Source organism: Quercus lobata, chromosome 1 (genome assembly GCF_001633185.2).
Source record: "Quercus lobata isolate SW786 chromosome 1, ValleyOak3.0 Primary Assembly, whole genome shotgun sequence".
NCBI classification, from domain to species: Eukaryota; Viridiplantae; Streptophyta; class Magnoliopsida; order Fagales; family Fagaceae; genus Quercus; species Quercus lobata.
Window position 1 is genome coordinate 1856536 of NC_044904.1, and position 15570 is coordinate 1872105.

Here is a 15570-nt window from a genome sequence, read left to right on the forward strand (position 1 = left end):
CTTTTTTTTAAACCACCTTTTATGGGATTTATGAGATAGCAACAAACAAATTGATTATAGATCTTAATTCCAATAGGATTTAAATTCTGTATCGAATGAAACTCTACCTATATATTAATATATATATATATATATATATATATATTTATATCATTTTTGAAGTGAAGTTTATTCTAATATGTGAATGCCTAAATCCCATGACAGGTATGCATTCTTTCTTCATTACTCCGTATTATTTTTTCATTTTGCTCAAGCTATTTTTCTTTAATTTCAAAAAAATTAATAAAAACTTCTTACATACGTTTTAACCCAATTCATAATATTAAACTTTTGTACTCATTTATTCTCTTCTACAATAATTGGTTCAAGTTTTAGTTACATACACTTTCATCTTTCAAAGTGATAGAGAAAACAAACAGGTTTATTCTTTGTTCTTTTTCTAAATTTATATCTTAATTTATAATTTGTGTTAATTTCTTAATTTTAAATTATGAATAAGTTTGATTATGTAAATTGTTGTTTATAAGTTTTTGGTTGTGTTATATTCTTCAGAAAAAAAAAAAAAAAGTTTATATAAATTTGGCAACAAAGCTAAATAGATAAGTCTAAGAAATGTTTACTAATAATAGTTTTATCAGTAACTTTTTATTAACATGATTTAAAAAAAAAATGAATAGAGAGATAATTTATTAATGTGATTTAAACTCCACTAAACCTTTTTTTTAAGGGATAGGTTTAAAAAAATTTCAAAGTAATTTTCTAATTATTAACTACTATGTGTAACTACCAAAACCCACAATTGAAATACTAATCTGTATGAGATACCACTTCCAAAGATTAATATCTTAGCTATTATTTATTATACGCTAACTCTTTTTTTTTTTTCTTTTCAAAAGAAGGGTCTCTCTCTCTTCCTGCAAAGCAAAGTGATTATAACAAGAATTAGCTAGATAGGGATAAGACTATACCACCTCTTTTTCTATAATAAATATTAAATTCAAATCATTTTTCATGCATATATACACGCTACACAAGAGATTATAACAAGAATTAGCTAGATAGGAGTAAAACTACACCACCTATTTTCTACAATAAATGTTAAATTCAGATAGTTTTTCATGCATATACACACACATGTAGCGTGCAACGCACAAGACTTAAACTTTAAGTTTAAACTAAAACTTGGTAGGGTGGAACTCACTTCAAGTTTTGGTGCAGTCTTCCATGATTTTAAGGACAACAATTAAATTCTCATGTGAGTCTCTCTTTACTTCAAATTTTTAAATGTTTAATAATTTAGATTGTTCTTAATTATTGACTTGAGGTTTCACTTAAACATGATTTCAATTATTGTTTTGGATAGTTTTTAACTATTAAATTCAAGGGTTTTCCATTTAAATATATGTGATTAATTGAGCCTTAAAGTTCAATGTATTATTGAAAACCATTTTATATTTATATATATATATATATATATATATATTTTAGGTACCTCTACCATCTTCCATTCAATATTATATATATATATATATATAAAGAGAGAGAGAGAGAGAGAGAGAGAGAGAGAGATTTAGGTACAATCCTTAGGTGTTGTTCTTTAAGTTCCCTTTTTAAAATTCTGTCATGTGAATTTTTTCTCATGGGATAGAAGTGCATTTTTTAGTTAAATAGCTACATGGATAAATCTTAAGAAAGAAATTTAAGGAACAACATCTAAGATACTGTACCTAAGTTTTGTTTATATATATATATATATGCATTTTATGATACTTTAGTCTTACCCAACATCCATTAATTATGTAACTTAAAAGTAAAATATTCATTTATTTTAAGTAAATTAATAAAAAAATTATTTATATATAAATTTTGATTAAGTCATCCATCGCATGGGCAGAGTGCCAATTAGATAATAAAAGTAAGTTTTATTTATTTATATATTTAATAAAAAAATAATTACTTGCTCCTTAAAATCATGGCCCAAATCTTTCAAAAAAAAAAAAAAAATCATGGCACAAACAGACAAACCCTGAGCTGCGCCGTTAAAATGTTGTGATCTGTAACATGCTCTTTGCTCCGGCCTGACTCTTATGTCATTCCTGACGCCGCAGCCCCCACAATCTCATTTGAGGGTGTTTTTGTCATTTCCGAAAGTCACGCGCGAGTCAATTTGTCATTTAACCTTTTATTTCGGATAGCAGCAGGTGGAAATGAGTTTGGTCTCTCTCTCCCATTGCTGTTTTTTTTTTTAAGGTTTTTGCTTCAGACTCTATATATAATCAGTTAGGCCTCGCACTCACAAAACGTTCACTATCTGATTTCCAATCAGGTAAAACAAAAAATAAACACCTCTTGTGCCTAATCTTATGATGTTTATGATGAATTTTCTGAATATCTTATCAATTGTTTTTTATTGGAACTTAATAAATCATTTAGCATATTTCTTGCTTCTTTTCATACTCAAAACAAGAATCTATTATATATGTGTGCGTGTGTGTGTGAGAAATGGTTGTGAACAAAGAACAAAAAAAAAGTGCCTGAGTTCATGTGTGTTTATTAGTGTTTTGTTTGATTGAAGAACCATAGCTAGTATAAAGCTGCTATAGAAATGATGAATTTGTTCAATTCTATTGAAAACATTTTATGACACATTTGGCCAATGACATTTCCTCTCCTTGCATCACAGGGCAGAATTTACACACAAAATTTCTGCCTTGTGATGGCACCAAGTTGCACACTTAGTTTCTCTGCCAATATGCTAACAGAAACTTAGAACAGTTTTGGTGAATAAAACAGGCAACTAGATCATATGAACTTATAGGGGAAAGTCTAATCTTTTTGTTATGCTTGAATCCATGTACACTCCCGGTGTACCTGGGTCTTTTTGATTAATGATATTTCGTTATTTATCAAAAAAAAGTGCTTATAGGGGAAATCTCCCAACCTTTATTACTTTCTCACAGTGGATAAAGGAAATCAAGGTCCCTTAGCACAAAATACTCACTCAGGGCGCACTTGGCTAATTGCTTTCACAACGCTACAGCATATGTCATTAGGATAGAAGAGCATACATTGTTTTTCTGTTCTAATTTTTTCATTGACACCATGTATGATAAGGTGGAGAGAAATTATGGCTTATGGGTTCAAAACCCTCTAGGTGTGTGTAACTGTAATCTACCTGTTAAAAAAATGTCAACCATTCTTGTGTAGTAAAATATGCTTTAGGTAAGTGAGTTAAATTGTAGATAATTGTCTATACACAACTGGACACGATGGTTGTGTCCTTAAATGTCCAATACTACAATCTTTAGATAGGAAAGGAATTCTGAAAATTATGCATTAATACTTTTTGATTTTTTTTTTTTTTTTTTCTTTTTTTGGGTGGGGATAAAGGAAAAAAGTTGTTTATATATATGCCTTTTGGTAATTTTTTTTTTCAGGAAATGGGCTTCACCTTGACTTTGTTGAATAAGAGACAAGCTGTTAGTCTAATCTTTTCTTGAAATTTTCTCATCACTTAAAAGAACATGAGTGGCGTTGTGTAATCGAAGATGCTTGACGAATAGAATAAAAGAGCTGAGCAAAACACTGCATACTTCTTAAGAGCGTCAAAAACAAACAATTAATGGCTCGGATTCTGTCTGTTTCTCCAATAGTTGTGCCTTGCTTATTTACAACATCAAGGTTCGTTTATGCATATATTGCTCAAGTATGTTTAATAAATTTGTTGGTTCACCTTGTTTTAATTATCCAGCCATTGCAGACGGATTGTTAGGGTGGCTGTGACTGCCAGAAATCCCAGCATATCATTTGAATCCATGGCTTTGAAGCCTCCATTGCACCCTACCTATGATTTGAAGGGAATCATCAACTTAGCCCTTGCTGAAGATGCCGGGGGTCAAGGTTTACCTTCTCTTGTCTTATCTTCTATTGTTTTTGTCCAATTACCCTCACCCACTGATTTTAATGAATCTAATATTTGAGCCAATGAACTCTGACTTGAATGTCAATTAGGTGTGTCTATAACTTACCATTTAACAAATGAATATAATATCTGGCCTTATTTTGTTTCTGAGTCAAGGACTTAAGGCAGACATTTTGTAATGATTTTTACATTTTTAACATAGAAAAGGCTCTTATAACCAACAGTAAATATTTAATAATGCATGATACTATTATTTTTAGGGGATGTGACAAGTATGGCCACCATTCCTGTTGACATGGAAGTGGAAGCTAATTTCTTGGCAAAGGAAGATGGTATTATTGCTGGAATTGCACTTGCAGAGATGGTATTTCGTGAGGTTGATCCTTCTTTGAAGGTATAAAGGAACTGCAATATGTATGTAGTTTATTTTGGTTTGCATGCTTGGTCATTTTTAAATGTACATTTTAATGTCAGGTGGAGTGGTCTCAAAAAGATGGAGATTGTGTTCATAAAGGACTGCAGTTTGGAAAAGTTTACGGTAAGTCAAGAAGGCAAGAAGAAAAGGAATTATCAGTACCTTAGAAATTCCCTTTAAAAAAAAAAAGAAAAAGAAAAAAAAGAAGCTTATTAACCTTACCAATTTATATGCAGGACGGGCACACAACATTGTTGTAGCTGAAAGAGTAGCACTAAATTTTATGCAGAGGATGAGTGGAATAGCAACTCTAACAAAGGTATAGTTCTCTCCTTCCCCACCACACCCCAACCCCCCCCCCCCCCCCCGGGCCGCGGTAAATGCAAATTGATTCACAGGTTGCTATAATTTTTCACATGCATTTTTACTATAGCACAAACTAATTCAATGTGAATCATGATTACTTGCCTTTCTTGCCCGTATGTGTAGCCTACTGTCATTGCTTGATCAGACTAATATTTAACCTACCCCTGCTTGGTAAGTGGTTATGGGGAGGAAGACCATTTCTGTAGATGTGTAGTTGTTAAATATGGGGTTTTGGGAGCTGGTTGGTATACTTTGGAAATGCGTAGGCCACATGGGTGTAGTCTATGGAAAGGAATTAGAGCTGACCGGGACAAGTTTCACAATTTCATATACTTTAAAGTTGGGGATGGTAGGACAATCAGATTTTGTCCCAATGTGTGGTGTGTGATTTAGCATTAAAAGAAGTATACCTGGAATGATACTCAATTGTGTTGAATATGGAAGCCTCGGTATCCATTTTGTTATATTCTAGAGAGGACAGAATTTCTTTTCAGAATCTCAAGGCCATTCATAAATTTCATGATTGGGCACTAGAGGGGATAGAATTTCTGATGGATTCTTTATATTCTCGGATTTCTCTTTCCAAAGGGGATGATTGCATGAGATAGAGACCTTATAGTTTTGAACTTCTGGTATGTGTAGTGTTTGATTTTACCATGAATTCCTGGGAGGTGCTAGTAAAAGGTCTTTCCCGTGGGTCGTAGAGGTGTTTCTGGAATAATAAGATACCTAAAATGGTGGCTTTCTATGTGTGGACTACAGTGTTGGGTAAGATTTTAACCATAGATAACCAAATCAAAAGGAAAAGGGTGTTGGTTAACCAGTGTTGCATGTATATGGCTAGTGGGGTTTCATCTATGAATGATTTATTGCACCATCGACTTGTTGTGCTTGAGTTATGGTCTTTTGGGTGGATTGGGTGATGCTGCCTTAATGTGATAGATGTCTTCTCCTGTTGGATATGGATGTATAGAAAGCATCAAAACAGTAGTCTGTTGTCTGCGACCCTTCATTGTATTATGTGGCTAATTTGGAGGGAGTGGAATAATTGATAGAGTGGAGAGACCTGTATTGGAAATTAAGTCTTTTTTTTTTTTTTTTTTTTTTTGTGCGTGCACTCTTTATTAGATTGGTGCACAAATTTTTTTTTTTTTGGGGGGGGGGGGGGGGGGTGGTGTGGGGGTTCCTGTAAATCTACAGTTGATTTCATGGATATGTTGAATCTTTGATTGTAATTCTAGTGATGCTTCTTTTTAAGAGCTTCCTTTTAATTTATATTTCCACATTACTTATTAAAAAGACTAATATAGGACAAATTGTATTTTGAGAAGTACTTGATCTCTATATCCTTTCTTGAAGTTTTACAATTTTACCTTGGTTGCTCATCTGTCAAGTTTTAGGTTTTAAGTTGGGTGATAACAAAATATGGGTCTCATATACCTGCACATATGATTAAAAAATATGATCATACATAATTTTTGTTGAGTGGCTAAGATTGAACAAGGTATATTCTAATTATTTAAATTTTTGAATCTTATATAAATATCCAAATTAGATGTTAGATTTATAGTACAACAATTTAAGGCAAACTGAACCGAGTTAAATCTTATTGGCATACATAATCACTGACAGATGTGTAAAGCCTGAAGGAGACATTTATGGTCATGTTCTTGTTTTCTGCAGGAAATGGCAGATGCTGCATACCCTGCATGTATTTTAGAGACGAGGAAAACTGCTCCAGGTTTACGTTTGGTGGATAAGTGGGCGGTATAGATCATTTCGTTGCTTTTACTTGAATGTTACAATTCTCCTCCAATTTCTGTTAAAATTTTTTTGTGACCTTGTAGATTTCTGTCATTATAGGTACTGATTGGTGGAGGGAGGAACCATAGAATGGGTTTATTTGATATGGTATTGATAAAAGATAATCACATATCAATAGCTGGAGGCATCACAAATGCTGTTAAATCTGTTGACTTGTATTTAGAGCAGAAGAACCTTAAAATGGAAGTTGAGGTAGTATTCTCTACCTTTAAAATTTAGACAGTTTTTAAAGTATGTCAAGTATCTACAAGCAACGGTAAAAAATGTGAAGTTTCTTTATTCTAATTGTTTCTTGGTTGCATTTAAGTGAAGTGTTCATCAATCATTTGTTTGATATCCTCCCATTTATTTTGTCAAGTTTTCCAGCAGATTTCTCTCTCTCTCTCTCTCTCTCTCTCTCTCTATGTGTGTGTGTGTGTGTGTGTATAGCATCTGTCTAATTTCACATGCATGTGCAGAATTTGTTTTGGCAGGAACTATGGTTGTTACAACATAATTTTTATTTATTTAAATTTCCCCACAGGTTGAAACTAGGACACTTGAGGAAGTACATGAGGTGTTACATTATGCAGCTCAAACAAAGACTTCCTTGACTCGGATAATGTTGGATAACATGGTTGTGCCACTACCAAATGGAGATGTAGATGTATCTATGCTTAAAGAAGCTGTGAATTTGATTAATGGGAAATATGAGACTGAGGTAACTAATATTCTAAGTTATTCTTTTATTTTTGGTCAAAATATGATTTTGGTCAGTGAACTCTGTTTCAGGAATCAATGTCATTCCTAAACTATTCATTGTTCCAATTCAGTCCTTGAAGTTAAAAGCACTTCGATGCTATCTTTACATTGCTTTACTGTTACCATGCAAATTGTAATCACTAATGTGGTAGACATTTATTTTGTACACATATCTTTATAATATTGTCATGGCACATTAAACATGTTACTCTAATGAAATTAGGACATTCAAAGGTTACTTATCAAAAAAAGAAATTAGGAGATACAAAGGCACAAAACCAAATTTACACCAAGTATTAGTAATATAGATTAGGTTGGTCCACTCATTAGGAAGCACAATTTATTTATTTATTTACTCTCTTTTTATGTTAAATTAAAAATCTCCATATCTTTCAATTTTGTGGGACAATCATGGACTGACATACACATCAACATTATAAGGATGTGTATGAAAAAGCATCTCACATCAGCAATTGTTGTTTGCATAGTTGGTAATTGATGCAATTTGAATGACTGAAACAATTGATGGTTCATGGAAGAAATTGGGAATGGTATGTAGTTCAGTACCAAAATCTGTGTGTATTATGTTAGCTGTGGAATTAACAGGAGCTGTAACCGATATCTATCTTCCAGTTAGATTATTTATTTTTCTAAAGTGCATAAATATTTCTCTGACTAGCACAAATGAAAGAGAGGTACTTTGTCTATTCAGTTCTGCAATCTCTTATATAGGTGTATTCTTTGACTAACACGAACTCAAAGCTTCAGGCATAATCTTTACACTTCCTTAGCGACATTCTACATTTCCCTCATTCTCATGTTATTACCTCAATGTAATGGCTCTTCATGGTTAATTGAAGCCTGTGAGGAGAGGTGCAACAATAACAATTTGTCATTCCTGAATAACTGCTTCATTATCTTGTCATTGTCATTTAAGCCCTAACCCCATGATTTGATTTTTTGCATTATTTTTCCATCACTTCAAATCTAGTTTAACCAGCACTCATTTCCTCATCATCATTGTTATTTGCTTAGAGCATCGATTGCAATATTCTTTGTTACCATATATTATGAACTCTATCTTGTAATTGCATGATAATAACTTCTAGATGAATTGATGATAACTTCTAAGATGAATTACTTATTGTGTACCTTTTTCAAAGCTAATTAGGGGTTGGTTTGTTTCATGGTGACAGGCATCAGGCAATGTTACTCTTGAAACAATACACAAAATTGGACAAACTGGAGTGACCTATATTTCCAGGTACTCAACTCTTAATCCTTAATTACCAAAAACAGACCATAGAGTTGTTTTTTGTAGGAGCTATGCTGTTCAACTTGTCCAATGGAGATTATCCAATTGACAAGAGCAACGGGTTGTGTATAGAAGTTACAACTCATTAAGGGGGATGTACTCCTTTTGAAGTGAGATATAGTGTGATTCCTTAAATTGTCATGTTGCTGCATAAGGAATGGTTAGTTCCATTGATAATGGAGACGTTTCACCAATGATGGAGCCAAGGGGAGACAATCAACTTCCCCCGACTGCACGCAAAACCCCATAAGTGCCTATTACAACCCCCTCCCCAAAACCATTTAGCAAAAAAAGAAAACCTCCCCAAATCGAGCTCAAAAATCAATTAGGGTTAGGATTTAGTCCTAGTATTCTATGTAAGTATGTTATTGTACTCCTACGAGTACAAGTTTATGATGAATAAAATTTCTATTGAGATTTTTCCAATGACTTGGTTCTAATTCCAGGCAACCCTAAGTGCTGGATTTCTAGATTTCCTATCCCTGCTTTGTGCGGAATCCAAGAAAATCCTAAGTGCTGATTTGTAGATTATTTTATTTTCTGCTTTGTTTTCCTAAAATTTCTTGAAGAATTTTTTTTTATATCAATTTGGAATTTTGGATTACAGTGTTCAGCGTTTTTTATATAGGAGCATTCATTGTTCTACATCATGGGATCCACTCCCTCCCCAAACCCAAACCCAATGTTCTTGTTTATTATAAGCATTTGTGGGACCTGCATTTTAAACTCAAAAAAAGGAAAAGAAAAGAAAAGAACAATGGTTTTTCCACAACCAAGTCAGTGCAGCCACTTAGAAAAATTTGTCAGTTATTCTTTTTCCTAAATTCTGCTGCCCACCTCTGTCATGCTTTCAATGGTTTTTACTATAAAACCAAAATTTTGAATCATTGAAAGAGATAAAGTTTAGATGCTCAGATGCTCTAAATTTTTTAAAACAATCAAAGCACATAAAAGACTTTTCACGTTCTATATTGATATATTTTTTCAATGTACTTTTAAGTAATCTAATTACATAAATTTTATGCATAGATTGATCACTTGAGTTAACTTGTTGTTTAGTGTAAACTATACATATCAATTATTTTAATTTTATGAAATTTATACTTGTATGTATACACTTGAGAAAAAGAATTATAATTTACATTTATTATATATTTTTCATGAAAATTACATATCTTTTTTGATCATATAGATTTCTATTTTTAAAATTATTTTTATTTTTAATCCCCCCTGACTAAAATCCTACCTTTCCCAGAGTGTACCACTGCATTTGAACCTAAGCTTTCCCTATGGGAAGAACTGGGTAATGCCACTGAGGCTCTTGGCTGCATTGGTTGTGGAAGTATTGCTCATAACTTAGGATGTTATGTTGGTGTGAGCTTAGTGGCACAACTGCTGATTGACAGGGTGTACTGTCGCTTCGTGTCAGTGTCATGGCATAGGAGAGTCACATATTTGGTGATAAACTTTATGTCTAGAATGATGGAAATTAGTTGAATTTACTTTTGAACACGGTTAGTATTTTTAGAATATGGGAAAGCATAGCATGGGATAGGATTGCAACACTACCTCCGATTATAAATACAGTCCATAATAACTACTATAGAAATGCATGCATTACACGGGTTGCCAGTGTCACCGGTTTCATTTTCTTTTTGGTTAGAAGTTGAATCTGATTCACTTCATATATAATTAGTAACACTGAAGGTTGGAGACACAGCTTGTTATATTAATCAAAGTATTTTGTTCTTCATAGTACTCGCCATCAATTTACAAGCTACTAATGATACTAATATTCATAGTATGATTTACACTATTCTGCTTGATTTTGTTTTGCAGCGGTGCATTAACACATTCTGTAAAAGCACTTGACATCTCCCTCAAGATTGATACAGAGTTGGCCCTTTTAGTTGGTAGACGGACAAATCGAGCTTGACTGTCCTTCATATCACTCTTTTTTTTTTTTCTTTTTTCTTTTTGGGGTCCTTTTGTTAATGTATTCAGTTTCCTGCTGGTAACCTTAATCATTTTGTCTTGCTAACACCAGATCACTTCATCCTTTTTGTGCATTGGACACGAAATGTGGTATGTATAGACTACACATCATGCTAAGCATACATATCAATAAAAATGTGAACTTGATTTTTGTAAGACAATCTCATATCTATTACCTCTTTGAAAATTAAATGATTGCCAATATAGTTGAGTCCCTATACATTTCAAGAGTGACATGTTCAACCTTAGCTCCAAGCAATAATTTTTCTCATGCATCTTGTATAGGCATCATGTCTCACAATATATGAAGTCCACACATTTATGGGGTTCACATGTTGTAAGAAAGATCCCAGGTCCTAGGGCAAACCATTAAGAACTCTGGGAACTGTGCTAGGCATCCCTTGATTAGTGCTGTAGAGGTACAGTTACATTAGTATGCTGTCTGTACATGCATGTGAGCTCAATAGCTCATGGCCCGAAACACAAACCACGCCCTGTATTTAAAAAAGTCTTAATTGTATTTTCAAATTATATTCTACTTGGATAATTTTAACTATGAAGTTCTAATTCAAACTCTTGTTTAGTTTAAACAGCAAGTAGTTAAGCTTTAATGGTAACTCGTTTAACTAAGAAACATGCTTTGTTATGGAAGACTATAAAATTAGGGGTAAATTACAAATTACACTCCTAAAGTTTGGAGTGTTTAGATTTTACATCCTGAAATTTTAAAATTTAGATTTTACCTTGTGAATTTGGGATGTTTGGATTTTACACCCTAACGTTTCAAAATTTGGATTTTACATCTTAAAGTTTCAAAATTTTTGGGTGTAAAATCCAAACACTTCCAAACTTTAGGGGGTAAATCAAAATTTTAAAACGTTAGAATGTAAAATTCAAATACTCCCAAACATTAAAGAGGTAAAATCTAAATTATGAAATTTCAGAATATAAAATTTAAATACATACTCCTAAACTGTAGGAGTATAATTTGTAAGTTACTCTAAAATTAAATCCTGGAAACAAGCATGGTTGGTTCCCACATGCCACAGCTAAGAGAGAGAATTTGCTCTAAAATCAATTTATATTGACTTTGGGGTTATTTATTATCCTTATCTGTTTTTTATTGATACTCCGTACATAGCAGTGATGGGTAATCTTTGCTCTATCATGGTCCCTCCTTTATGTCAATTCGAAGAGCTTTCCCTCAATAAAAGGATAGTGGTTCTATAACTAAAATAGTTTCGGCCTACCACCTTCGGGAGAAATTATAACGTGTATACAGTAGATAAATGATGTGGTCTATCATTTTAGTAAAAAAATTTTATCTGTTTAAAATTGTGGAGTTTTAAATAAAAACTAGATATTGACTCAGTAATTTTAAATAGATGAGAGTCTTTTACTAGAATGTTGGACAAATAATATGGTCTACTATAAGGACTGTATAATTTCTCCACCTTTGGAGCCTTTCATTATTTTTCCAATACAATACAGACGTCTTTGACAGAAAAAATTGATGGGAAATCTATTTAGCATCAATGTTTATAAACCTACAGATGTATTTCCTATCATATATGTCTCTCTATCTTTCATAATGTCATGTTGATAAGAGTTAGTATTTCCTTTTTCCATTTTTGTAGAAACGTGGAATCTAAAAACTACTCTCATCTATGGCCCTCAATGGGTACTATCATAACCGGCCTAATTGCACTATGACATATATGAGTGAACCACGTAACTGAGAAAAGAGCATGTCTATGTCTATAAAAGGTTTTGTTTTGCCTATCAAAAGAAAAAAAAATTCACTTTAATTCTTTAACTTTAACTTGTATTCATTTCTAACGTAATCCTTTGAATTCACCGACATCAAATTGTGCCGTTAAATCCACCCAAACAATGCTTTTTTTTCTATTTTCCAATTTCAAATCAAAAAATATATTGGGAATTTATTTTACTAAAGACTTATTTTTTTAAAAAAAAAAATTAGAAAGTTTAGAAATCCATAATCAATTTTTTTTTTCTTTTCTTTTTATTCCTCCCTTGCAATTGCAATCACACCAAGGCTCTAGAAAGTCATAGTAAAAGTGGGTCTCACCATGCTTGATGAATTTTCCATTTAGGGTTGGAGAGTATTGTTTCATAGGCATTGGATCATATGGGAGCCCTTTTGCCTTACCAATAAGAAAAAAAAAAGGCGATATCTAACTCTTTATTCTTTTTTTCATTAAATCTTAATCAGTAGGCTGATGTCCTAGGCCAAACGGAGGAGTGACACAAAGGTAATCAGGAAATTCTAAAACATATTGATTCTTTTTTCCTAATCTCATGTCTAGGAAATAATTCATCCTTTTCATAATGGAGGCCAATCTCATATTGCTATACGGATCATAGCCAATGGAAAAATATTATGCGTACTCATCAAAAATAGTGAGAGTTTTATCAAATTCAAATCTAGACAATTTTGTTTTCTCTTATTTAGCTGAATTAGGATTTATTTGCCTTTTCAAGTTAAAATCCTAAATCCGTTATGAAAGAGAAAACAATATAATTTTTTTTAGAGAGAGTTTTAACCTATGATGTCCGCTCTTGATAATGACTCTTTATTATCAAACCAAGAAATCAATCAGTTTTTGGTATAAGCGGGGATTGAACGCTAGCTCTTTTATTTTCTCCTCCCTACATCACTTTGTCTGTTTATAAATTAGTGTCATTAGTGGGTTTATATGAAGTTAATAACTTGCCAAGTTAACAATTATAAAATTGATTGTGAAAAATGGTGTATTCTTACCGGTTTGACTTTTACTGGTTAACTATTAGATTAACTAGTATTAAATTAGGCAATAATGAATGACCTATGTCCAAGCTAACAATTAGGGTTATTAGTATTTCTCTTCAAATCCGATTTTAAAAACTTTTTTCATAATGTTTTTTTTAATGACAAATATATAGAACGTTGTTTTCAAAACATATGTTTGGGTGGGCGGTGGAGACATCTAGATTTCAAATTACCTACTTCTAAAAAAAACATTATGATTGTTTCTAAAAAAAAAAAAAAGATAATAAAGAACCTTATGGTTAAGATTTTTTTTTTCTTTTTTTGGGTGGGAATATGATTTTATTTTCTCCTTTGTGAGTTTTTACCTAAAAAAAAAAAATACTTTCACCATTTTAAGATGTACAAACTTTTGAAGCTACTTCAAAATTCTGAAAGTTATTCAATTTGGGATAAAATTTCTCTCCCCAAACTAATTTTTAAAGAAATCCTTCAAACTCCTGCTAAAAACTTAACAAGGTTATATATTTTAAAATTTAACTATTAAATTGCATATTTTTTATGTTTTAAACATGTATCTTAAATTTTGTTCAAATGATGTTAATTATTATTCCATCTATAAACATATATTTTATGCATAATTTAAGATTATAAAAACTTAAAATTTAACCATTTAATTGATGATATAGTTATCTATCTTTAATTTTCTTGAAATTTTGCAACCATATAGGATATAATAAAAAAATATATGTAATTTAACAGCAGAATCATCCAATAAAAAGATATAAGAAAAGTTTGAAGGGTTCTGGTTCATCCTTCAATCTCGGGACTGGCAAAAATGCGGGAACAGAGAGTGTGGGAAATGGCAAAATCGTAAACAAATCGAAACCATTTCAAAAATGAAATGCCATACGTGATAAGTCTTCTGTTGCTCTTTCTTGCCCTAACAATTCTAATTTCGTTCGCACGCACTGTATATCACGATAGGTAAGCTGAACATGAACCCAGCTCCAAGAGTGAGTTTCTTTGTATTTCATAATTTCGCACTTTGGGTTATCAAATTTTTGTGGAATAATGGAGTTCGTTATTTAGGAATACTTTAAAATTGATTTTAAAGTTGGTAAAGTTGTGCCTAGAAAAAGTGAGATTGAGATTGAGATCAAAATCTTAAGATATCAAACTTACTTTGAGTTTCTGTAATGATTAAAGAGGTGGGGAGGTGGGTGGCTTGAAATACTATACTAGAGCATCTACGTTGGTGGTGCTAACTTGCTATTTTTAGCACCACCAATACTTAAAAAGCATGCTGCAACAGTGGTGCCATAACTAAAAAAAAAAATATATATATATATATATATATTTTATTAAACTTCTCTCTCTTCTCTCATTAAATAAATTCCATATTGTAATAATAAAAGTATGGAAGCTATGCAGAAAGATAGAAAGCTGGGTTGGAGCAATTTATTGAATAAGCAAAGTAGTTCTGAGCACAAAAGGGGTCCATCCATATGGTGTATATTTGAGCAAAAGTTAATGCACACATGTTATTTGATGGAGTGAAAGTTACCAAATGGTCAGGATGAAAGGAGGCTGTAGCGGAGCTAACCAAGCTTGCCTCAACGAAAAGAATAGCACCTAGTGATTTTATAGAAGTTTAACCAAGCTTGCCTCAACGAAAAGAATAGCACCTGGTGATTTTATAGAAGTTTTTATGGTTGACAATTCAATGTTATTTGATGGGTTTGTGTTTGTGTTGTGGGTGATTTGGGGTGGGGCTGCTTGCTTTTTGGTTCTTCTTCACTGGTGATGGTGGTGGTGCTTGAAGATAATGAACAATAGAGAAAAAATAATAAATAAATGAATTGTTTATTGTAGTAGATATATTATTTTATTGTATTATTTATGTTATTTTATTGTATTGAAAGCTAAAATAAAATCACTGATATTGAATGTTTTATAAAGTAAAAAAGTAAAATAGATAAAGTAACTTTTGATGGAATCAAATAGCTAAACTTATAACTCCACCAATATAGATGCTCTTACTGTTTTATTTTTTTTTTTCAAAATTCCTGTGGCTTTGTTGAATGAATTTATACTTAATTGAGTGCAAGATACCTAAGGGTCATTATAAACTGCATTGCTTTTGCCCAATGCATTACTGAAGTTTCTTATGTCATCAACTAGTCATGATCTTATGTATTACCTACCTTCTTAGAACATGT

The 15570-nt window shown here is 32.1% G+C and overlaps 1 protein-coding gene across 3 annotated transcripts; it reads left to right on the forward strand.

Annotated features, from left to right (window-relative positions):
* Positions 1-2222: 2222 nt before the first annotated feature.
* Positions 2223-10739, forward strand: LOC115973863 (nicotinate-nucleotide pyrophosphorylase [carboxylating], chloroplastic). Of its 3 annotated transcripts, none has more exons than XM_031094104.1 (11): positions 2223-2326; positions 3438-3681; positions 3752-3900; positions 4183-4316; positions 4397-4460; positions 4574-4656; positions 6387-6470; positions 6567-6719; positions 7051-7227; positions 8465-8532; positions 10423-10739. In XM_031094104.1, exons 2-11 carry the CDS (start codon positions 3623-3625, stop codon positions 10517-10519), a joined length of 1068 nt encoding a protein of 355 aa, XP_030949964.1. In that variant the 5' UTR covers positions 2223-2326; positions 3438-3622; the 3' UTR covers positions 10520-10739. The 3 variants fall into 3 exon arrangements, with proteins under 3 accessions (XP_030949964.1, XP_030949969.1, XP_030949976.1); XM_031094109.1 differs by having other exon boundaries at positions 3761-3900; XM_031094116.1 differs by lacking the exon at positions 3438-3681.
* Positions 10740-15570: the final 4831 nt, after the last annotated feature.